This window comes from Ochotona curzoniae, unplaced genomic scaffold (genome assembly GCF_017591425.1).
Source record: "Ochotona curzoniae isolate NIBS_2020 unplaced genomic scaffold, NIBS_Ocur_1.0 contig_520, whole genome shotgun sequence".
Taxonomy (NCBI): domain Eukaryota; kingdom Metazoa; phylum Chordata; class Mammalia; order Lagomorpha; family Ochotonidae; genus Ochotona; species Ochotona curzoniae.
Window position 1 is genome coordinate 2,326,535 of NW_024466457.1, and position 25,776 is coordinate 2,352,310.

The 25,776-nt window shown below is 49.1% G+C and overlaps 1 protein-coding gene across 2 annotated transcripts in view; it reads right to left on the reverse strand.

The window, feature by feature from the left end:
• Positions 1-19,656, reverse strand: part of ITGB3 (integrin subunit beta 3) — a 46,624-nt gene extending 26,968 nt beyond the window's left edge. The window contains exons 1-2 of one of the 2 annotated variants that reach the window (XM_040989338.1): positions 19,492-19,656; positions 5,265-5,350 (exon numbers count right to left, since the gene is read on the reverse strand). In XM_040989338.1, the coding sequence (XP_040845272.1) occupies positions 5,265-5,350; positions 19,492-19,570 (165 nt within the window). In that variant the 5' untranslated portion in view covers positions 19,571-19,656. Of the gene's footprint in view, positions 1-5,264; positions 5,351-18,623; positions 18,676-19,491 lie in introns of those variants that run through there. The other variant, XM_040989339.1, reaches the window with a different exon arrangement.
• Between the last annotated feature and the right edge of the window lie 6,120 nt (positions 19,657-25,776).

Sequence of the window (25,776 nt, forward strand, 5' to 3'; positions counted from 1 at the left end):
CCAGGAGCAGCCACACTCAACACCCATGCTCCAGGTTTCTCTCCTTCTGCCCTTTGACACGTGGAAGGGCTTGTGCACCAGCATGGGAACCAAGTGACCCACAATGTGGCAAGAAGGCATAAGGCCCACCCTCCAGCTGAGAACACCCCATCAGGCCTGTTCCCAGACTCTCCTCGACTCTGAAGGACAGGAGATCCCCCCTGCACCAGCTCTGGGTGAGGACAGAACAGTGTGGGGTGGGGCACCTCCGGGGTGGAGTCTGGCTGTCCCCACCCAGCACTCCCTGGGTAAGCAATCTCTTACTCAGAAAGCCCCAGTGTAATCTCTGCTTCCAGCTGCCCACGGCACTCTAGCATGAAAAGCAACCAAAAAAGGCAAGGATCAGAGCAGTCAGATGAGGAGGCAGTAAGGAGCTGATCCTTCCCAGGCAAGCCCAGAGGCTGAAGGAAGCCACAGGGAATGGGAGGCCCGGCACTGAGGGGGGCTCCTGGCTCCTGGTTTTCTGCCCTGGTGGCCCCAACTGAAGACGGATTGAAGCACTAAGGCTTGCCTGAGCGTCCCCATGGTTTGTTTTGAAAAATAAACACTGGAAAACAAAAACTGCACGGCTGCCTCCCCTTGTGGTCATTGACTTCAGAGGTCAGGGGTTAAGGGTGTCACAGGCCTGCTCAGCAGCCAGGGGCTCCCTGAGGGCCTCCAGTTCCAGGAGGAGACCATGGCAGCGACCTCAGTGCACTTGGTTAGTCCTCCCTCCAATAACCCAGGAGGAGAGACTTCCAGGTGACTTAGAAAAACTGCTGTGAAGCTGGACCTTACACAACAGGCTCCGAAGAGCCACGCTCCAGGGGAAGGTCCCAGAGAGGGGAGGCGCCAGCCTGGATGCCTGCCAGAGCAGCTCCTTTCCCAGGAGGGTGACACACGCTGTTACTACCATGTTCTTTCAATCTTATTTTGGAGCCTGGGGAAGTACAGCATGAGTAATCACCATCCTCCTGCCTGTCTCACGGGGCTGGCCAGGGGATCAAGGAAAGCTGGGACTGTGAATACCTCTTCTACATGGAGACAAATACACCCAAATTCTTCCAGAGATGGAATAAACTCAGGAATGCAAATATAAGACCACTTTTTTCTACAATGACCCTTGGATTGCAGCCACTACTACTGTTTTCTTGGAGGGCAAGCATCAAAATGCCCCTATAGCTTTCTTCACCCCACAGAGTGACTCTTAAAATGAACATTTATCTTTCAGATTAAAAATAAATAGAAAGAAGGGCTGGCATTGTGGCATAAGGAACCCAACTCCCACGGAGATGCCAGCATCCCACATGAGTGCCACTTCAGGTCCTGGCTGCTCTGCTTCTGATCCAGCTCCCTGTTAACGTGCTTGAGAAAGCAGCAGAAGACGGCCCAGATACTTGACCCCTGCCACCCAACATGTTCAGACCAACAAGAAGTTGCAGGCTCCCGGCTTCAGCATGAACCAGCCACAGCTATCGTGACCATTTGAAGAGTAAATCGGCAAATAGAAGATATTTCTCTGTTACTACAGCCTTTCAAATAAATACATTAATCTTTTTTTTTAAAGATACTTAAAATTTCTGTAGTGATTCCTGAAAAAAAAAAAAATAGAAAGAGCAGCAGAGAGTGTTAATGAAGCCGTGAGAAACTAAAAACCTATAGTGACCTAAACCTTTTCCCTGAACTTTAGAGAAGAAAATGAGAAGGAAGTGCCATTCTGTCTTTCTCTATTTTGCTAAACATAAGCCCATTCTTCCTCTTTTATCCTTGAATAGCAGTGTGATCCCCACCTCCCAGTGTGCACCCGGGCCTATGTAAGAACCCCAGGAGTAGATACTGGCCAAGCCATTAAGACTCCTGCTATCCACACCCCCGCAGTGGTGATGGCTCAAGCAATGGGGTTCTTGCCTAATCAGGACTGATATGAACTGAGCTCCCAGCTCCCAGCTGGAACCCTGCCCAGTCCTAGTCCCACTGTAGACACCTGGGGAATGAACCACTGGATGAGAGCTAGCTTGATCTCTCCTCACTCTCTCTAATCCTGCCTCCTTCCTTCTCAAATAAAGAAATACTTTTTTAGAAAAGATTTCTAGTATTTCCCTTCACCATATGGTCACCAAATTTAGCAACTATTGGAGGTATACTTACACTAAACTTTATATAATTCAACATGTTGTTTAATTCAGCTAGGCAGTCTGCATTAATTAATATACCCCAATCTCCACCCACCTCAACCCAAGGATCAGATCCTTCCATTGGCAATGTTTGTCAAGCCTACTATTGTGACAGCCCATGCTGATGCAATAGTTCCAGGGTTCATCCTGGAGACCTACACTGTTGACAAGCATAGCAGGCAAGTCTTACCACCTGGTGAGACTGAGGAACGAGGTTCCAACTCCTGAGACCACAATCACAAGTGACCCTAATTCGTGTCTATGTGCAGCCCTCCAAGAACACACCCTGTGCCTGTGGGCCCAAAACTCCAGGCTCATCCACGCTGGCCACGATTTCCTATGACCCAGCCAAGCGCTTGCTCTACACACCCAAGAGCTGCCGGCCTTTAGGACCAAGGCAGCGCTGAGCCCAACCAGTTGTTTTTCCAGGCATTGCCCGCCCGGTGTGAAGCAGGGGACTGCAAATCCAATCACCCTCCTAATCACATGCCAGGTGGACCTGACCATTCACCCCTGGTGAAGTCAGTGACCACCGTAGTGAAACAGCGTGCACAGAGGAAGAGGGCAAATGACAAAAGCAGTCGTGTTCCCGGTACAGTGCACGCCTCCCAGTGACAGTAGTGTCATTCACTCAGCCCTGCATCCCCTGCTTCCGGTTCACATTCTACTCTCCCAGGGAGCATCTCATTCGACTTTCTCTCTCAATTCTCCTCTCCTTAATTTCCTTTGATCCTAGTCGTACCCGTTTCTGCACCCCCCTCTCCCACCCCTCCCACCCCGCCCTGGAACTCCTCATGATTTAATCCTACAGGGTCTGCCCAAGGGGACAAAATTCCCCACAGAAATGTAAAATGAATGAAAAAAAAATCAAAGGTTGACTTCACACACGCAGTGGAACAGGGGTCAGGACACAGGCTCGAGAACATCGTCATGCTTATTACCATAGCGGAGCCGCAACAATCTCATGGTGTATTTTCAAACCACTAGAAGAGTCTAGAATTTCCCAACACAGACAATTCACACGCGCTTGAGTAGATGGAAACACAAATTCCCCTGACTTGAATATTATACACTAAACATGCATATGACATTATCACACAACAAGCCCATTAACATGAACTAATATTATGTGTCTGTATGAGCTTTTTAAAACAGCAGTGGGTGTTTGGTGCAGTGACTAAGGCACTACCTGGCATGTTAGACTGGATCCAAGTCCTGAGTGACGGCCACATTCCTGATTCAACTTCCTGCTAAGTGCACCCTGGGGGCGTAGGTGATGGTTCAAAGGGTCTCTACCACCCACGTGGGAGACCCGGACTGAGTTTCCAGCTCCTAGTTCAAGTCTGGCCCCTGGCGCAAACCTGTTGTAAGGTGTTTAGTGTGTATAGCAGTAGCAGGGAGCTGTCTCTCAGTTTCTCCATCTCAGTGCGTGTATGTGTATGCCTCCCAAATGAATAAACAACTTTTGAAATAAAGATAAAAAGATTCACCTCAGTCACCCATAATTATCCCACACTTGCATCTTCAGAACGTGGCCTTGTGAATTAATGGTTTTGTCAGTCAGACCCCAGCCCACCTAAGCTGCATAGCTAGTCCCTCTGCTGAGCTAGAATCATGGTATGTGGAGGCAGTGAGCGGGGGAGGGGAGGTCAGTAAGGCAGATCCTCCAAGAATTGGGTTTTATTTCTTCCTTTACTCTGGGCCTACAGATGATGCCTGCACTGGCCTCTTGTGCTGAGTCCGGAGGAGGGAAGCATCCCTTGAATGCAGACCTTCTGCCATGGCACCCCCTCTGCTGCAGGTGACAAAGGAGGCCCCAGCGCGTCAGCTCCCCCATTCTTGCAGGACTGGTTTCCAGAATGGTAACTTCCTTATAAAAGAAGCATATGGCCCAGGAGAAGGGAGGAAGCCACATTCCCCTGCAGCAGCCTGCTCAGCCCAGAGGGGAGGAGAACCTCTGGGGGTGGAGAAGAGAAGGACTCATCCAGCCCCAAGCTCACACCCCATGGCCCCAGGGAGTGTTTCATTCGCTAAATGAAGTCAGTATGGCCCAGATGTTGGACAGCTGCCTCTGGAAGTAGTTCCCGTGCTCAACAGCACAGAGGCCAACGCAGCGTGTAGAGCTGGCCTGTGCGCTCTGGCCACCCTCTCCCAGCACGAAGGCTTCCTCCCAGTGTGCACCCCTCCTCCCAGGCTGCTGAGGAGGCTGCCTTTTTAGGAAACTCAGCTGATCAGGAAGAGGAGCAGACAGGGAGAGTTAGAGGCTGGGTGGCGGCAATCACAAACCCGAAGAGCACAAGGACAGGATGGGGAGAGTCAGGGCAACTCAGGTAGCTGAGCTGGATCCAGGCTGGGAGCTCAGGGTAACACCTGCGGGCCCAGGCCTGTGACTCAGCCCTAACCTCTACAATCACTGGGATGCTCTCCAGCCACTCTCATCCCTCCCCCAACCAGCTCCTGCCAGCTCCAGATTCCTGTCCCAGCCACAAACACAGTCATTCCCTCAGACACACTGGATCCCCAGGGCCCCAGACACAACAAACCCTCTGCCTAGACACAGCCAACCCTTTCCTGTCACCCGCCTAGCCTCACCAGGACCCAACACCTTCACTCCTTGACACCTGGGAGAAGGCAGTAAGTTGACAGAGAGCACAAGACAAAGCATGGCACCTGATCATCAGAGGGAAAGGAGGAGATGACCCTCCAATTAAACATGCCCCAACACCTGTGCGAGGCTCTGCTTCTGCTTGCCTTGTAGCAAGTAAGACAGTCCCCCTTTCTTTGAGATGCAAGGCCCAGTTCCCTATGGTGATCCACCCCAACCAAAAGCAAGAAGAGAGGCCGAAGTGCAATGGTTACAGGAAGGTCAGAGGCCCCGTCAGGGGCTCTGCAGTGGAGATAAGACCGCTTTCCCAGCAACATCCCCCGGGCAGCTGCTCACCATCTGTGAATGGAAAGATATTAGTCCACCCTTGCTCAGAAGGGTTAAGTGGCCTGTGTGTTTGGAGGGGAATGTTCCTGCACAGAAACACCTCGTCTGGGAAACAGCAGGGCCAGGTGTCTGTTTCTTACCTCATCTGAGCACCAGGCACACACGGGACTCACAGCCAGGCACTGCTGGCACGAGCTCACACCTCGTGTGGTACAGATGTTGGGCCCTGCAACACAGACACATGAGCATCAGCCCCTCATCCCATGAAGCGACCCAGCTGCCCCGAATTTCTCTTCTTGGCCAAAGGCAGGTTCACGGCTCTCAGGTGCATACAGACCCACCCTAACTTTGCCACAGACTTTTACCTGCACTTTTACCTGTCTATGGGTTAGGAAGGAGAGTGGCTGGTACAAGGAGAACATCATCCTGATCGCACCCAGGAGACTGAGGCTGTGGCCCAGATGTGGTGGTGCCCCACTGTCTACTGTAACTGAGAGGAAGGCTCTTGGCGGCAACTGGCTTGACACCTACACGGTGCAGGTGGAAATCTGAGGCCCAGAGAAACAGCATAATGTCCTCTCGCCAACCTTTCTAGAGCTACTCACAGCCACCAGCCAGGGCATCCAAAGCCCTACTACACCAACAAGAACACAGCCTATGCATGGCAGGGCTGGGGTCAATGGACGACTTCAAAGGTGCCATCCTGTTGGCCTGCTGGGAAGGCAATCTTTTGGCAATCCTTTCAGTCACCCCAGCACATATACTCTGGCATCTTTATGTAACTCTGGGGTGTATACAGAAAAGTTAGCAAGAGCTGAAGGACAGGGAGGCTGGGCCCTGGGAGGAAGGCCTGTGTCTGAATTCCGAGTGCCCCTCTTCCTAGCCATGTCATTCACAAGGGAGCAATCCTCACACTGTCAAAGGACAGAGACAATCAGGGGACCATGACAGCACTGAGAAGCCCTGGCAGGAAGCAAACCACAGGCATCTGCTCGGACCAACACCACCATCCTCCTGCGTCACCAGCTCAGGAGGATGTGCCTGCGCTGCCAGTCTCAGCTGAGTCCCATGCTCCTGCGGTACGGGAAGGGAGGCCCCGCTCAGCAGGAGCAAGGGCATGAGGATGGTTCATTCCTCCCCTAAAGCCAGTCACCCTAAAAGTTCCTCTTTCCAGTTAGTTTTCTAAAGGGACTGGCCTCTTGCTCCCCAACTGACAATACCAACAAATCTATTTTTGGAACAATCTTCCTGACCACGGGGTACTTTTCCAGAAGCCCCAAAACAGAGTGACGCACTGTCTCTATTTGATGCAGTACGATTGAAATTCCTCCCTCCCAACACTGGGACAGAAAGCACAATGACCTACTGGCCCAGGGTTGCCTGGTTTTCTAGGGATAACTACCTTTAACTTTTACTGATTAGGATATATTGCTTGTATCTAATTGGCAGAAAACCAGTAATAATGAAAATAGCTCTTGATAAGAATAAAGTTCTGGGGCCAGTGCAGTGGCTCAATAAGCTAGCCCTTCACCTCGTAGAATCGGCATCCCACACGGGTACAGGTTCATGTCCTGGCTACTCCATTCCCTGCACCATTCCCTGGCCTAAGAAAGCAGTAGAAGATGGCCCAAAGCCTTGGGATCCTGCACCCATGTGGGAGACCCGGAAGGAGCTCCTGGATTCAGACTGGCTCAGCTCTGGCTGATGGAGACACCTGAGAAATAAATCAGTGGACATAATTTCTTTTTGTTTTTGCTTCTCTCCATAAATCTACCTTTCCAATACAAATAAGTATTTTTTTTAAAAGAAAGAGAATAAGGTTCTGATCCAATGATACTGAACATGGATTTCATTCTGGTAGAAAAAATAACCTCCAAAGGTTAAAGTTGATTACTTTGTAGAACATTAACTAATTTTGAATCTACTAGCTAGATGCATTTTAGGATTTCTTTGACTAATCAAGTATCAATCTCTTTGGAACTGGCTGCAACATCCTATTGGTTTCCTCACTAATTAAGCCAAATAAAACTTTGTGATACATGTTCGTTTCTTATCGGTATGGGACTCATGCCTTTAACCGGAAATTACACTTCAACAATAACCCCTTTCGGAAGAGGGATGAGAAAAAAAAGTAGACATACAAGCACATGCCTGAGATCCCGAGTCCCCTGCTGAAAATGGGGCTGAATGGGGTCGCATGAGGATCTCAGCAGCTCTCTGCCTCCAGCTCTCCAAGTACCACATTCCTTAGTATTGTTTGTGTACCCCTATTAATGACACTGCCACTGGACCTCAGATGCCTGAACTGCCCCACCCAGGTCAGCTCCAACTTTGCCCAAAAGAGATGTTCCCTAATGAGGTATTTAAGTGAACTGAAAAATATTGAACCAGGAGAATTTTGTTTGGAAGTAACCAAATCTATTCCTTAAAACCATGCATAGTATTTCAAATTAAATATGCAATGGGTTGCAACATTTCTTCAGACAATGTAAAACTTCCATTGTCCTCCCCAAAATAATAGGTTATGCATAGAAGGACCTCCCTGGAACCCTAGGTTTCTTCAGAGCCTTAAGTCTATCTTACTTTAAAGGCCTTTCCCAGCTACAGATAGGATAACACTGTAAGGTCAAGGGCATTATCTGATGCTCCATATTGCGATTTAGCTACAACTTGGGTATGCATGTGCAATGACAGAGGGCTGGGAATTATGGCCCTGGTTCCACGGTCACCTCTGATACAAGGCTGTCCCTAGCTATGCAATTTCTGTACAGGAGGGAAGGTGGTTCATGTGGCCAGATCCAGGAAAGTCAATTGCAAGCCAAAGCTGCTGCCTGCAAGAGCGGCTGGACCGTAATCTTAGCTTCAACGATTGCTCTCTTCCCAGACGGAAGTGGACGCAGGCCACCTTTATTGCCTGATCAGAATGCTCTGTGAGGAACACAGCCTGAACTATTTTGGTATTTCTCTTTCTTTTTAAAGATTGCATAGACGTCAGCATCTGGAGGGTTCATTCTGAACGCAAAGCCATGAATGTTCACTGGGGGCAAGAGAAGCACAAGTAGTCTGCAGGAAGAGCTGAAAAAGAGAATGATGAGAGATGTGGACACTGTCAAATTAATTTCGAAAACTTTTCCCAGACTCTGCAGTTAGCCACCCATTCATTCTCAAATTAGCATTTCCCTATGAGTCCTCAATTTGTAGCCACAATAGAAAGCCTTGCCAGATGCAGAACAAATAACAGCAGGCCCCTCCCAGAGAACTGCTGGCCCTGGCCCCAAAGGATGAGCTGAGCTGCTGGGATTTGTTCTTGAGGAATCCACGCCTGGGAAGTCACCATCACCCAGTTCCCCTAATCTCCTCTTTTTAATGAACCACAGGTGGTTGAGTTCTTGAGAAGTGGTGATACTCCCCCCTACCATGACATCCTTAATCAAGTCCTGCCACCAAGGCAAGTTCCCTGGAAGGCCTTGGTTGGAAGGGGCTGACTCATCCCGAGTGTCTACACTGGGCCCATGCTGACTCAATGAATGCCTCTCCAAGGCGGCCGCTCCCTCCTGGACAGAGTGAAGGATCTTGGGCCTCTGTTTCTTGAACAACTCTCAGCCTTTGTTTCTGCTCAGATTCCTGCTGGCCCTGAGTCCTGCGGAAGTAGATCCTCACCAGAACAACATTGAAAATGGAATGACTGCTACTGACCGGTCAGCCAGAGCAGGGAAACGAGGAAGACCGGGCCTGGGATTCCTTCCATCAGACTGAATGCATCAATGCCCATTAAACTGTGAGTGCAGCAGCTGCCACACAGAAAAGACTCCATTCACGCTGTTTGCTGGGGCACTGTGGCTTTCTTAGAAGATGCCATGCCAAATGGACCTTCAAAGTGTCATGCCAAAGCAAAATGATCAATCCTCAGATTGCTTTTGAAGTGGAGTAATTAGAAATAATAACATTTCAAAATAGTAGGGATAGCCGAGAAGGCCAATTAGAAACAATAGACATGACCAGCCAAGAAGGCTGCCTGGAAAGTAGAAGTAGAAAGCTGTGGTTTGGCACAGCAGTCTGATTCACAGACTCAAAACAAAAACAGACGGTAGGGGAAAAAACAGGAGAGAAAAAAAGGGAAACAAGGATGGGAGTTGGAACCAGTGGAAGTCATAATGCGTCAATAAAGGCTATTTCGAGGACATGTTGTCCAATGAGACGGGATGTCATACTGCAGGGATGTGCCACCCTAATGAGGCTTGGGAAATCCAGAGAGTGCAAGGTGTTCAGTGGGCAGGCAGGCCTATCTGGACCACAAACAACAGGTACATCTCTCGCATTACCTGCAGTGCCAGTCTGGGTCCCTAGTCCTGCTATTGGCCTTTGACTGGTCAAATCCAAATTAGGTCCATGGGGACACTGGGTGACTCAACCAGGCCCTGATCTTCCATTGCAGTCACCTGGCTGAGTGAGTCATCAGACAACAAAACATCTCATGCCAACTGCTCAGTGTATGTATAAATGGCTTCCCTACAACAAGTTACTAAGAAAGTTTATTTTGTTTTTGTTATCTCCTTAAAGATAGCACAAGCTCAGTGAATCAAGGAAGGAAAGAAGAGATATGAAGGTAGAGTTCAAGGTAATAAATATATTTGCCTTCGAAACAAAAAAGCTCCAGTGAGCAGTGCCCAAAGCAGAGGGGAATCCAAATTGCCATTTATCACCAAATCCAAGACTGGATGAAGCTTAGCTCCTGAGTTTAGAGATTGTAAACTGCTATCTTAAAAAGTGCAGCAGGAAACAGGCATTCAGCCTGGGAGTTAAAAAGTCTGTACATCTGGGAGCCGGGACTGTGGCATAGTGAATTAAGCTGCCACCTGCGATGCCAGCATCTCATGTGGGCACCAGTTTAAGTCCCAACTGCTTGCTCCACTTCTGATCCACCTTCCTAATAATGACCTGGGGAAAACAGAAGAAGGCCCAAGTGTTTGGGCCCCTGCCACCAATACAGGAGACCTGGATGAAGCTCTTGGTTCCTGACTTCAGCTTGGCTCAGCCACAGCTGTTGTAGCTTTCTGGGGAGTGAATCAGCATGTGGAAACTCTCTTTTTCTGCATATAAAATTAATTTATTAAGAATGCATCAGAGGGCCCAGCATGATAGCCTAGCAGCTAAAGTCCTCACCTCTCATGTGCTGAGATCCCATATGGGCACCAGTTCGCATCCCAATAACCCTGCTTCCCATCCAGTTCCCTGCTTGTGGCCTGGGAAAGCAGTTGAGGATGGTCCAAAGCCTTGGGACCCTGCAGCCCCAGGGAAGACCCGGAAGAAGCTCCTGGCTTGAGGTTTCAGATAGGCTCAGCTCCAGTCATTGCAGCCACTTGGGAAGCGAAGCAGTGGATGAAAGATCTTTCCCTCTGTCTCTCCTCCTCTCTGTGTATCTGACTTTCCAATAAAAATAAACAAATCTTTAAAAAAAAAAAAAGAAGAAGAAGAATGCATTAAATACAGTATCTAACACTGGAAAGCATTTGTGTGCAATTTACTTTTACCAATATTAAAACGTGTTATGAGTCTCTTTTCCCCCAAAATAGATACATTGAAGCCCCATCTCCTACCACCTGTGAATGTGACCTTGTTTGAATCAGTCTCTGCACACGCAATCAGCATGAGGTCACTAGGGTAGGCACTCCTCTGGTATAACTGGTATCCTTATAAGAAGACGAAAACACCATGTAGACGGGCATGCTGAGGCAATGCCATGTGGCAACAGAGGCAGACACTGGAGGGGAGCAGCCAGGAGCGAGGAGCACCAGAAATAGCCAGTCTCCCCAGAAGCTGGGAAGAGGTGAGGGAGGATGGGGCCGAGCCTCCGATGCAGCGTGGCCCTGCTGACACTGCAACTTCAGACTTCAAATTTCCAGCCCCTAGAGAGAATAAATGCCCGTTGTTATGGGGGAGTCCGGCTGCACCATCCCAAAGACAGTAAAACCAAGTGGATCTGCATTTCCTTCTTCTCTGATAGGATGTGACTGCTGAGCAACAGTGCCCTGGAATACTCTGCACGATTGGATCAGGTGGGACGGTGACTACCTGCGCTTTCTATTGGTCTGCCAATACATATCCATGGTGTGAGCACGCATTCATTCATCTATTCAACAATTATCAAGAGGTCACTGGCCTGTGCTGGGCACTGCCCTGAGCCCTGGATGCTCACTGATGAAATAAACCTAGCCTCTGCTTTTACGCATTTTCATAAGGAAGATAACAAAGTCTATATCACGGGGTAGAATCATTTCAATGTTAGATTAAAGGAAGGAAGGAAGGGAGGGAGGGAGGGAGGGAGGGAGGGAAAGTGGAGGGACTCTCCAGAACTGGCAGTTCAAATGATGTAAAATCTAAACCACGGGAAGATCCAAGAAACAGAGACTCCAGAAAGAACCGAGAGAAGAGCTGAATGGACCTCACCCTGTTCAAGAAACAGCAGAAGAGAAGAAGGGAGAGGAGAAAATAAAGAAAAAAACCAGGGACCAGCACTAGAAAGCCATCAGCCAGGGAAGGGGGCATGATTTCACTTTCCACCCAGTGGGAAGTCACTGGAGGAATTTAAGCAGAAATAGATTATCCTAGCCGTTGAATAGAGGGCAGAGGGGAAATGAGGAGGGAAAGACCTATTACAAAGTTACCAAAATAGGGCCCGGCACGGTGGCGCAAGTGGTTAAAGGTCCTCGCCTTGCACGCCCGGGATCCCATATGGCCACCGGTTCTAATCCCGGCAGCCCTGCTTCCCATCCAGCTCCCTGCCCGTGGCCCGGGAAAGCAGTCGAGGACGGCCCAAAGCTTTGGGAACCTGCACCCGCGTGGGAGACCCAGAAGAGGCTCCTGGCTTCGGATCAGATCGGCATAGTATCAGCCGTTGCGGCCGCCTGGGGAGTGAATCATCGGACGGAAGATCTTCCTCTCTGTCTCTCCTCTCTGTATATCCACCTTTGCAATAGAAAAATAAATAAAAAAAAGAAAGTTACCAAAATAATTCAGGTAGCAGAGGCAGTGGCCTGGGTTTGTCGAAAGTCTCGCTAGTCCCTAGCTATTATTCCAAGGACTTGCTGATGAATAGTGTGTGGACAGGGAAGATTTTGGCTCTGAGCAAGATTATCCCCTTTGGACAAGGTTTAATTGTGCTAACTAACCACTGGTCATATCCTTTCACTGACCAGTAGGACCTGCGCTTATAACTCAGACCAGATCACCTCTGGCCATCATCTCTATCTAGGTTAATTAGTCAGCCACATGGTGAGAACTGCATATAGCCCATCCTCAGGGAGGGTCCCATCTTCCCTCAGACTGTAGTCTACAATTAACACCCAGCCCCTGGAATCTTGGTAAGAGAGGAGCAGTAAAACAGTGGATACGGTGCATGAGTGAGGGAAACATTACAGGCCCGCGGGAATTTAATGGGACCTGTTCATCGGTGACCCCTTCATCTCTTTAGATTCCGAGGCCCCGTGCCTCTTTGAATCTGTGTCACCTTCCTATTCACAAATGTGCAATTGCTCCCTGGAGTTTTGCAGGCTGAACCCTCACCACATCAGTCATCCTTCCCAGCAACTAACCAAGAATGCCTTAGCATCCCAGGATCCGAGTTTTACACTGAGCACAAGCAGCCATGACTTCATAATGGCCTGGTATTTGATTCAAGGGCTAAGTTTCAGAGTTTGGGAAAACTAGCATAGTGCCAGCCACCACCATCACCCCCGCATCTGACTCACTCAGTACACAGAAGAGGCAGACTCCTACCAACCACGGTTTGAGGCCAGACTACGGGCACCCTGGAGGCAACCTCTGTGGCATCCTGCTGTCCAGGACTGGGCCTTTCTCTCCAGCTCTCGTGGACAGCATGATATGGACAGAAAGCCTTGGCTGTTGCCACACCAGCTTGTCTTGGTTAGAATGCCAATTGGTCCATTTCTTTTGGGAGGCAATTTAACAACACCTCCGAAAGTATAAAACAGCCACACACCTTTTGACCCAGTAAGAAATTTAGTACAGGAACATCTGAATACTTGTGATGTACCACATTAAAAATTAATAAATAAAAAGGAGCATTTGCACATAAAGGTGCACAATAAATGAATAAGGATAGCTACTGTAGTCTTATTGATAATAAGCAGATAACTGGGAATGACCTCAATGTCTGCCACAGGAAACTGGTGAAGGCAACTGTGACATAACCAAATAAGGGGATGCCTTCTGGCTACCATTAGTGCTGTTGGGATAAACAATGGGAAACCATAAACTAACATAAACAGATGCCTAGGATATATTACTAAGTGACAAGGATCCTATTGTGAATGACCTCATTTGAGAAATAACAACAATAATGAATAAATATTTACATGGACATATACGTACTCTGAAGTGACTATCAACAACTGTCTTTAAGAATGGAACTGCAAACAACTTGCACTTTGTACATGATAGCTGCCTGACAATTTTTTTTTTTTACAAGCGGAATTGCTTTTTAGAAGCTAAAAGGAAATTAAAGATTGCTTTGAAGGATCTCTGTCACACTTCCCTTTCGGCATGTGCAGGCATTTGAGGGTGTCTCCCCAGAGCCTGCAGGGTTTTCTGCAAATGCACCTTTAGCCTCAAAATGCTGAAGCCTCCTGCTGTCCCAGAACTTGACAGGAACACAAGACCAAACCGCCAGGGCAGGGTGACAAGGCAGATGCTTGCCACACTTTGCAGTCACAGATACTGACTGTACCACTTACACCATATCATCTACTTGAGAGTGGCTAAGAAAGTAGATTTTACATGTTCTCACTACAAGTAAGCATGTGAGGCAACAGACATGTTACTTAGCTTGATTTAGCATTTCATAACATGTACATCTTTGAAAACATGCTGTGCATCACTAATTCAAAGGTACTCTCAAAAGTCTGTGGAAAGTAGAATTAAAAGATACTGAAGGGTAGGCATTCAGCTGGCCACTTAAGACCCTGGTAAGATGCCACTGCCCCATGCCACAGGCCCTGGGTTTGAGTCACACCTCTGGCTGACCCAGCTCCAGCTGCTGTGGGCACCTAAGGGAGTGAAGCAGTCTATTTCTCTCTGTGTCTCTTTGCCTATCCAATTTAAAAAAAAAAAAAGGCAATCAGCATTTTGCATGAACTTTGTGAAGACCTCTCATATATGACATTTTATGTCAATGTAAAAAATTAATAATAATCATAAGAGGGAAAAAAGGGAGAAGCAGCTTTGTCCAGATGACTCCACAGCCTTCAGCAGCCATCCAGGGCACATCACACACTTCCCAAGGAGGACTCCACAATCCCTCTGGCTCTGGGACTTGGCTAAACACACAATGTCTCACGTGAAGGAGTCTATCATGTATGGGGCTAAAGTGGGTGTTCAAAACCAGCTGTGGGGACCACAGACCAAGGTTTTCTATCTCCTAGCATTCCACTCACAAAGAGATACAGGCGTGACCACAGGGAATTCTAAAGTGGCCACTGAATGTGCCTTGTGCCAAGCTTCTAGAAGGCTCTCATAGTGCCAAAATTTTCACACTTGATTATAATAACAGACTCTCCCTTTTTTTCCTTTCTTCCCTACTCTATCCCACAAAAGGGAATTCTGGCATGGAAGGAGGGTTAGTGATGAAACAAGAAGCAAACAGAGGTTTCTCATTCAGGTTTGCCTTTGCCCACTTCGCCACCCCTGAGATGCCAACACACTGAGGGTCCAGCCATAAGACATGTTCAAGCAAGCTGATATGAAGGCCTGAAGAACTGTAAACTGGATGTAGGGTTCTTAACTTCAAGTCCACAGTTGTTTTCACATTAAGGATTTTTTTCCCATATGCATCTCTCTCTCTCTCTCTCTCTCTCTCTCTCTCTCTCACACACACACACACACACACGAATTATATTTGCAAGGGGAAAAATACCTAAGAACAACATACTACCCACCACAGTGGATGCTACAGGGCACTAAGATTAGAGGATCAGCAATTTCACCCTCCAATGTTGGACTTTCTTATGAGCCTTGTACCATCTCATTCTTTGAATATTTCCACACCTTCGCTAACTGAAGTTAAGTAACAAGAAGAGAGTGAACCTTTTCTTGTGGGAACAGGGCAGTAAACCAGAATGGAAAACTTCTAGAGAATTTTTTTTTCTCAGAAATGCAACCAAAAATAAGAAAAAAAAAAATAGGATCACCTGAGGCTTATTTTAACAGCCTATGGCTCCAAGGGTTGTGACGCAATACATGCAGGCACAAAATAGATATTATTTTTAGGACCAGGAAGAATGAAAGCATTGTTTGCTGCAAAATCTTGTCCAATACTCTTTAGTCTTTAACTAATCAGCACTTTGGAAATCTAATGGCTTCTCCATGGCCCCCAATGCATCTATCCAACAGAAAACACAGCCATTGAACGCTGGATGGCCCCTATGGGGTTTACTGGATCTAGCCCCTCTGCTCTCAAGATGCCTGTTGCAACACCCAAGAGAGACAGAATTTAATGGGACCTGTTTATCGGTGACTGTAGAACTTGAGTCATACCCCCTTCATCTCTTTAGATTCCGAGGCCCCGTGCTCTCAGGTGACTCTTACAGGTCCTGGCACAGGCCGCAACAGGGATCAATCCAAAACCAGACTTGAAAGACTATGTGCTACTTGATTTCAAGCACAGATCAGTGTTTGCCAGGACATTGGGATGGGGACAGGAATTGATTCCAAAGCACCTGGAGAGAACTTTCTGGAATCACAGAAATGCCCTGTATCTTTATTATAGTATAGCTTTTCTGACTGTGTGCATTTGTCCAAAGTCATACAAGTGTGCAGCTGAAAAGGATGAAGCTGACCTTTTACTATACTGCAACACTCCTAATTTTTTTTTAAAGAGCATTTTGGGGGACAGTGCATGGAGAAAAGAGCAGATGTTATCATTTTTGCTAATGTCTCACATTTCTCTTTTTTTTTCAGGCTTATTTTTATTGGCAAAGCAGATTTGCAGAGGAGAGACAGAAAGATCTTCAGTCCGCTGGTTTACTCCCCAGATGGTCATAACACTTGGAGTTTAGGCAACCTGAAGCCAGGAGCTTATTCCTGATGTCCCACAAAGTCACAGGGATAGGCTAATGCCCTCACTGCAATTATGTCATTGCTACTGGCCTATCACATAGCGCCAAATGGACCCACGGGGAGAAGTGATTGGTGGAGAACAACATAAAAGTAGCCAGTAAAAGCTAGGATAGACGGACCACTACGACGAGAAAGACGGAGAGACTACGATGAGAAAGACGGGGAGGAGAACGAGGGCTGGAATGAGAAGAATAGGGCAGGGAAAGACAGACGGGAAAAGCAGAGAGAGGGCTTGAAAAGCGGGGAGGAAAGCTAAGTCCAACAGGGACAGGGGCAGCAGAAAGAAGGGTTTAAACGCAGCCACTTTTGGCAGTGAAGGGTCCGGTTGCGGTTCCAGCTTTTCTCAGACCCACCAAAGTATGCCTCGTCATTTTAGTGTCACTGTGGGACGGCGACAACTGGTGGCCTGTACAGGGAATTTTCAGGCCTAAGACAAGGGGGAGCCTGGCAGGAAGTGGAGCTGCCGGGATTAGAACTGGCACCCATTTGGGATGCTGCACTTGCAGGTAGAGCATTAGCCAGTTGAGCCATCCTGCCAACCCCAGCAGAATCGCACATTTCAATAAAGGCCAGCAATTTACAAGGGAGTAATGGGCAGTTTCCCTCACTGACCTCACTTCCTTGCTCTCAATCTTACCCCCACTCCCCTGCTGGAGTGGCCCCAGCTCCAGCAGACACAGCTGTCTTTCTGCTGCAGAAGGGCCAGGGCTGGGAACGGGGAGGCAAGGCTAGGGGTGATGGCAGGGGGTGGGGGGGAGCTTTGAGGGTGGTAAGCCAAGTGGTCTAGTCCCAAAGCTACCCTGTCATCTGGAAAGTTCACTGTCTGTCTACTGGTTCCTGGGTTGTGGTTCCTGTGGGCATGTGTCCCAGCTATTCCTGCCAGCCAGGGCAGGAGGCTGCTTGGGGCTGGGAGGAGATGATAACCAGAGGTCCTGAGTGCGGTGGGCACTGTGGCGGAGTACTCCCTATTAGGAAGTTCTACACTCAGATCCAGCTCCCCCTGCTCACACTGTTGCCTCCTGCCCCAGCTCACGGAGTCCCCCGGTGCCCTCTGTCATGCCTCCTCTTTGCCCTGGCACAGGTTTGAGGAGTGTGATGGGGTCTTGGGGCTCCTTTTTGGAAGGGGAAAAACAGACACCTCCCAGAGGACCCTAGTCTCCAGCGCCCCCAGGACAGAGGTCCAAATCCTCAATGCGCTCATAGTCTCCACTGCATTCTAATCGCCCTCCCCTGCCCAGCTAGAACACCTGAACTTTCACGAGTGAATGCGACTGTATGGACCTATCTCTCTCTCCCCCTCCATGGCCTAAACAGGAATAAGCCACAAAGTTCAACACTTTTTTGGTGAACCTGAAAAGGTAAACTTTGCACATAAACTCAAAACTCAGGTTCTACCTTCAAACCTCTTCTCCCTGTACCAGACTCCCCTACCCCAGGACAGCCTCTCTGTGCCACCTCCACCCCCTTGCAGCTCTTGGTGTGGACCCTCCACCATGTGCAGCCCCTACACAACTTTCCTACACTTGTCCCACCCATGCCTCCATGGAAATGTGACAACACCTATAACGCTGCACTCACACTAGAATAGGGAACATAAATATAACAGAAGCTGCTTTTACTGGGGTCCTCTTTCTCCTGATTCCAGAGATCCCTGGCCCTCAGAGTGAGTCAGGCTGCCCCAGCACCACTGCTCCTGGAATCACCCCAATAGCACAATGATTCCTTGAGCAGAGTTCTTAAGGGCTCTTGGCTGTGCCAGTGCTGTGGCTCTTCCAGGGGTCCTGACTACTGAGTGAGTCAGATCAACACAAGCTACACTGCAAAGTGGGAAAGGTGAGGAAGACACAGCACAGAGCTATCACCCTCTTTATCTGCACAGCATCCAGCCAAGGGCCACATCAGGCACAGTCCTGCTCTACTGCACACTTTCTTGTCTGAAAACAAGGCTCACACTCATTGTTTGCAAAGCTGTGCATGGAAACATGTTCTGAATGAAAGCATGAAACCATGAAGTGTTTCAGTTCGTGGCAGCAGGCACCTCGGCCTGCAGCAGACAGCTGAGCTGTGCTGGACTCCAAGCTCTGCATCAACAACCAGAAACACCTGCCCCAGGCGATGCTCTCCCAGGCAGGATGCTGGAAGCTCATTATTTCTGGGCTAACACCCACCAGCTGCTCTGGGCTGACCTGTGCTTGTCTCTTTCACAAGGGAAGCTTCAGCAGCAACAATTGTAAGGACCCTCTCCCGTTAAAACTACAGGAGCCCCCCAACGCCTCCATCAGGATATCCTTTCCCTGTCCTGCGGGGCCTTTATTCCTACACAAAAGGCTTGAGGGCTGCCATCAAAGTATTTCTGAATAACTCACCTTTAAAATAAGTCTTATCCTTCTAAACACAATCCTCTCTCAGGACCTCAGTTGCTTTACTTCATTCCAAGCACAGGTATGCACTTCTCTGCAGAAGCAGGCGGCCTCCTGGGGCAGGAGCCAGAGCCCACATTCCCTTCATCCCCCACCGCCAATTACGCAAGATCGGCAAGGCATCCGGAGGGACAACGGGCGGCATCCCTGGGCTGGGCTCACTCTACCCCTCCGCCCCACCATCTACACACACACATCCAGGAAATCAAATGTTGAATGCCCTGGTAGCTGCGAAGGCAAGCGCAGCAGGGGTCCACGCCAGCCCTCGTGGTGGCTCACTGTGCAGGGTCTGCGCCTGACACAGAAGTACCGCTGCTACCCCCAGAGCACTGGAAAGACCCCCACCACCACACCACGTTACTGCAAAACGCTGCCGCAAAGGCCAACAAGTGAAATGACAGAGACAGAAGGAACTATTGGGTACCTAAGGGACGCGCGTGAGTGCACTCTCACCCAGAAGTCACAGCTTGCCTTGGCCGCCCGGGTCCTGCGGGCTTGCCTCGCCCTGACGCTCCGCGACGCGCGCAGCCCGGACTGAACCCGCGCGCCCTCCCCGCCGAGCACCTCCTGCCCGGGGAAAGTGCTCCCTTGGGACGAAAGCTGCGGCATCCCAGACGGTCCGCCCTCGGCCTCCGGGGCCTCTCAACCCTGTGACCCGTGCAGGCAAGGTCCCCAGCTCCGATCCCCGACGGCCCCAGCCCGGGCCGCGCCCTCTAGGCGCAGCCGCGCAGAACCCGCCCGCTCCGGGTCCCCCGCTCCCAGGGCGCATTGCTGGCAGCAGAGCGGCTCTGGGGCCGGATGGATCCTCACTCACCTCCGACGCCGATGCCCGCCAGCGCCCCCAGCGCCAGCACCGCGGCCCAGAGCGGCCGACGCTGCGCCCGCGCTCGCATCTTGTCCGCTGCCCGCCCCACAGTGAGCAGCGGCGCCCGCGGCCGCTTTTCCCGCAGCCAGAGGGGAGGGGAGGGCACGCGGTGGGTGGGACGCAACGGGGCGGGCCGCGGCCTCGAGCTTCCTCCCCCGACGCCCCTCTCTGGATGCTGCGCTCGAGGGGGCGATGGGAAGCCACGTCCACGCTCCCTGCGCTACCCGGCGACCCTGGGGTCGGGTTCCACGCCTGGAACCCCTCCAAGGACACTTCCCGGAGACGACCACGCTCCACGGGTGTCCTGGGGCGGATCCCTGGGTTCATTCATTCACGCGTGCACGTACCTATCTGAAAGCCATCTATTGAACTTCTGCCTTGGCCTGCTTGGGTTCTTTTTTTATTCACTAGCTTTTTTCTTGTGTGGGCGTGGCTCTCCAGTGGATTGTAACCCCCATGAGGACACGACCACGGTGTCGGATAACCACTTCAAGACACAGCACGTGGCATCCACACCCACACTCCAGGGTGACTCCACAGTTAATAAAACTTTTCCTCTAAGGCCTCCTGCTGATCCGTCCCACCCCTCAACGAATCCTCCGGAGTTCATGAGGTCTCCCCAGACTGGAAACTTCTGGAAGCTCAGAACAAAATTGGAGAGCTGTGAGCAAGAGGCCACCAGGAAGTGGCTAGGGTGGTGCAGTCTGGAGCGTGGGTAGACATGATCACGATTAAAAACAAACAAGATAAAAACAACAAAAAAGGGGGGGGGGTCTGTCAGGCACAGAAAAGCAAATACCCATGATCTCACTCACTTGTGGAATCTAGTCGAGCTGGTAAAGACTGAATCGAGTGGTGGCTGCCGGAAGCAGGCAAGTGGAGGAGGAAGGGGGACAGGGAAAGGCCCAGGAGACAATCAGGTGTCTTGTTGCATTGCTAAATGATGACAGTGCCCACATACCTATTCCATGAGAGCCCGAGGAAAGGGTTTTTGAAGTTTCCAGCACCAAGAAATGAAAAATGTTTGCAGAGATAATGCTTACCCCGATTTCAACATTGTGCAATGTACACAGGCATCGAAACACCACACAGTACCCTAAATACGAGTACTTCACCAAAGTTTATGGAAAAATCAAATTAAAAGACAATTTGGGGATCTGGGGTTGTGCAGGTACAGCTGCCACACGTGATGCCAGTTTGAGTCCCGGCTGCTCCACTTCCCATCTAGCTCCCTGCCAACGGCTGGGAAAAAGTTTGTAGGTTCCTGCCATGCCCACGGAAGACCTGGCTAAAGCCCTGGCTCCTGGCTTCTGGCTGGTCACTACTGCCATCTGAGGAGTGAACAGGTGGGTGGGAAATCTCTGCCTCTTTGTAACTGTGACTTTCAATAAAAATTAATTAAAATAAACTTAAAAATAAGTTTGGGATCATTAGATTGGTGTTGCAGGCTAGTCCTCCGCCCTGTAATGCTGGCATCCTATATGGGCACCAGTTCATGCCTCAGCTGCACCACTTCTAATCCAGCTCTCTGCCTGGGAAAGCAGGAGGAGGATGGCACAAGCTCTTGGCCCCTGAACCCAGAGAAAAAACTCCTGGCTCCTAGCTTCAGGTCAGCTCAGCTCTAGCCATTGCAGCCATTTGGAGAGTGAACCAGCAAATAAAAATCCTCTGTCACTCCATCACTCTCTGGTAAATCTGCCTTACAAATAAAAGTAAATAACTCTTTCAAACTTAAAACATAAAAATAAGCTTACTTTGGTGGGGAAAAAAATTGACATCCATGCACATGAGGACTACCACAAAGTTTGTGGAAAATGTGTATTATGAAAAAACTGCAACAAAAAAAATTTATACATGGATGTCAAAACCATTTTGCACAAAATTAAATTTATCTTTCTTCCAGAGGCAGAGAAAAAGAATTTTTAATTTCATTTTTACCTTTTGAATAGCCTCATATGTATAATTTGTACGTGTCAATTAAAAATTGAAAGCTAGATAAGGATAAGAACAAGGGCTGAGTCAGGGATGCAGAGGGGAGGCTGAAAGTCCCTCCAACTCCCAGACTTCCCTAAGGGATTTCAGACTCCCTGAGCTCCTGTGGCCTGACAACAAGCCCCAACAGAGCTCTCCCATTCTGTTTCCCACCCACTTGTCACTCTCAAATGTTCCCTGCCTTTTTGCCTGACTAAGCTCCCTTCCTTTTTCCATTCAGAAATTCCACTTATTTTTCCACACATACCAGCCATCATTTCTTCCGTTCCATCCTGTCCCATCCTGTCCCATCCTGTCCTCCGACTGTCCTCCAGTCCTGCCCCCTGCATGGACTGTCCTGCCGTGGTGTAACTCCTAGCTCAGTAGCCCCGCCACACCAGTGAGGCCACACGGAGCTCCTGGCCCCAGCCCCCAGAAAAGGCAGGTCCCCTTAGATTTCGTGTAAGAATTGCTGCATGTCTACATTCACTGTCGTCTTACTTATTTCATCAGTTCGGTTGCTGGTTCTTGTTTTCTGTCTTCTTTTAAGCTATTCTGTTTTGTTTTGCCTCCTACTGAATCGTAAAGATTTATTTATTTTTAAAGTGAGAGTTACAGAGAGTGGTCTTTTCTGTCTGCTGGTTCACACCTCACGTAGCCCCAGTACCTAGAGCTGGGCCCAGCTGCAGTCAGAATCCAAGAGCTTCATCCAAGTCTCCCACGTCGATGGCAGGGGCCACACACTTGGGCCATTTTCACTGCTTTTCCAGGTGCATCAGCAGGGAGCTAGGAAGTAGGCCATGCAGGACACGCACTGGCAGCCGTATGGGATGCCAGTTTAGGGCAGCAGCTTAAATCACACTGCCACACTTCAGCACCCTACTGACTGTTGGTATTCTTCTTTGTGGGGGTGTGCGGACGTGTGCACATGCCAGCAGACACATGCATGCTCTAAAGATTATAGTATTCATCCTTAATTTCTCATGCATATTTTATCTTTAATTAGAATTGTACCATTCATGTAAATTGTAAAAATCTTATAACTGGGCCCGGCGTGATAGTGTAATGGTTAAGGTCCTCATCTTGAATGCGCCAGAATCCCACATGGGTACCGGTTCTAATCCCAGCAGCTTCACTTCCCATCCAGCTCTCTGCTTGTGGCCTGGGAAAGCAGTAGAGGACGGCCCAAAGCCTTGGGACCCTGCACCTGTGTGGGAGACCCGGAAAGAAGTTCCTGGCTCCTGGCTTCAGATCAGCGCAGCCCCGGACGTTGTGGCTATTTGAGGAGTGAATCATCGGACGAAAAATCTTCCTTTCTGTCTCTCCTCCTCTGTGTACATCTGTCTTTCCAATAAAAAAAAAATTTTTTTTTTAAATCTTATAACTGTATAAATCCATTGATGCAACATCTTTCTCTATGGTACTATTGTCTTTTACTTTTAGGCACACAGTAATTCACACAGTAATAGTTTTAGTTTTGCTTAAATAGTTGCCCCATAAATAAATTCAGTAGGGGTGCCGTGTAGCCTTTCAGCGTCTCCCACACATTTGCCTTCTCTCGTGCTCTTCATTCTGCCCTCCAGCTCTGAGTTAGCATCTGGCTTCCTCGCTCTTCAGCCTGAAGAACTTACTGTCCCAATTTTGAAAAGAGGGTCAACCAAACACAAACAGGATCACCTCTCATTTGCCTCATCCTCCTTTTCATCCCTGTTTCCCTGATGTTTGTCTCTTTGTATTGGAGCATAGATTTCTTCATTGATAGGATTATTTTCCTTGCAGCACCTGGTTTCATGTTAACCTCTTTGTTACCACATCATAAAGAGGTTACATTGGTAGAACCCTGCCAGCTAATCTACTTACAGAGTTTGAATTTTTCTAGTGTTCGCACTAATGTCTTTCTCTGGTCCACTGCCCAACCCAAAGACCATGGAGAATACCAAAGCAAACTTCTGTGGGGCGTCCCTCCATTCATCTCTTCCTTCTCTAGATGCCTTCCCCTCAAATTACAGCTTCCTCGGGAGCCTGCATGCTAAAGGGCTCCTTTCTGCCCAGTGAGAACACCCTGAACCTGCAGTCTCCACCTTCTCCCCTGGTGAGCCAGCAAGTACCCCCAGGCTGGTACCCCCAGGCTGGTACCCCCAGGCTGGTACTCCTAGGCTGGTACCCCCAGGCTGGTACCCCCAGGCTGGTACCCTCAGGCTGGTACCCCCAGGCTGGAAGCCCCAGGCTGGTACCCTCAGGCTGGTACCCCCAGGCTGGTACCCTCAGGCTGGTACCCCCAGGCTGGAAGCCCCCTTCACAGGTTTCTCTTCCCCTGGGCTTTCTAGTTCTGCTTTGCCTATGTTTCTCAAACATTTTGATTAAACTGTTTTTAGGAGTGGGTGTTTGGTATAGCGGATTAAGTTACAATATCCCAAATTCAATACCTTGTTCAAGTTCTGCCTGCTCTGCTTCTGATCTAGTTTCTTGTTTTATGCACATCTGGGGGAAGCAGCAGTAAAATACATCTATACAAATCCCTATGCTGGCCAGAAGCAATGATTCAGTAATTATTTACTCACTGATCTCCACCTCTGCCACTAGTTCTGGACAGTGAGGGATTTTGAGCACAGAGATTCACCTGTATACTCCCTGCATATCTCATCTTAGTAAACTATTCAGCAAAGATGGTGGCCCAGGTACTATGCTCCCTACAGGAAAGGACTGTGGAAGCGTCACCCACATAGGAAAGATGGGAGAACTTCTCCAGAATCTTTTTAAGAGGCAAATGTCACATTACTATTTAGCTCCTCATTGTCACCGCTGTCATTTGGAGGAACCCAAGTTTATGACCATTTCTTGAACTTCTTAACCTCAGAGTCATACTTAATCACCCTTGTAGGAAGAGTAAGAAGATCTGGGTTTAGGGCCTCGTCTACTTCTTACTAGTTAGAAGACCTTGAAGAAGTCTCCAAGTCTTCCCCCTTCCTTATTTTATTTATCTCTAATAAACACATGTACACACACACACACACACACACACACACAGCTATGAGGTTCCATGGATTCCAAAACTCGTTGCAATCTGTACTGCACAGAGAAGATTCTTGCTGCTTCTGTGATCTGTAGAGAGGCCGTGGATCTCCAGGCAAGTTCAGTCCTCTGGCAAAGGAGACCGTGTGTGGTGTCACACGTTGGCTCAGAACTTTCTCCTCCCACACATCTGGCAGAGACTCCTCTGCCCCTGCAGAGAGGCACAGATGCCCCAGTTGTTTCTTTGGCTTGAAGGAGAATGGGCTTTTTCAGAGTCCACACTGACTAAAAACGGTCTAGTTCAGAATTTATGGGCTTTGGGGAGCTCTCTGAAAAAGCATCCTTAGATATTATCAAGGAAACTGTGGAGGGCCGAGTTGACCTTGGCATCCAGCGTTCATTCACAAGCATGTGTTAGCCATCTGCAGCATACCCGGGGCTTCCCAGGACACGAAGGATGCACTGGTGGAGGGGAGCAGGCCCCACCCTCCCAGCGCTTTAGCCTGCCTGGACCTGGAACAGCAAACTCTGTCTTGGAGTGCAACTCCTCCTCCTTCATTCTGATCCTTATCCTCAGCCCTTTCTCTAAGAAGAAAATGCAAGAGCTCCAAAGAGGTAACATCCCAGCTCAGAAATGCCTGACCAAGCATGGATTCAAGCCCTGTACCTACAGAGGGCATCGCATGACTGCCCAGGCCCCAGCTCAGACCAACCCATATCCTGTCCCCACCACCCTCCAAGCCAGGGAGATGCCTCGTACTGTCAATGAAACTGGACTGCTGCTTGACTCTGGGCCTCAATTCCAGTTCTGGCAGCTCTCTACTTCTTGGTTGCCCATTGTGGCACTCTATTCCCCACTCACATCTTGGCTCCAAATATGAATTTTTGACCTTTCAATCACTCTTCATTTGCAAGCTAGTGTAAGGTTTGAGTTTACAATGGTCAAATGGATAGGATACAACCCTTGGCTGTCTTGTTTACTAGCTGAGCAGCCCTGACAAGTTACTTAACTGCCTAAAACCTCAAAGTCCACATCTGGAAAATTAGTAAGTGAAAATATGTGATATAAACCACTGAGCACAGAAACATGCTTATAGTTAATAAACAACCAATACATGTGAGTTCTGTGCCCTCTATGCTGTAGTCACAGTTTATATCCAAATCCTGGCATGAGTCAGCATGCTCATGGCTACATCACCATCTCCCTGGGCTGACATTGGCTGAATGGAAGCCAGAGGATGCTGTATACTA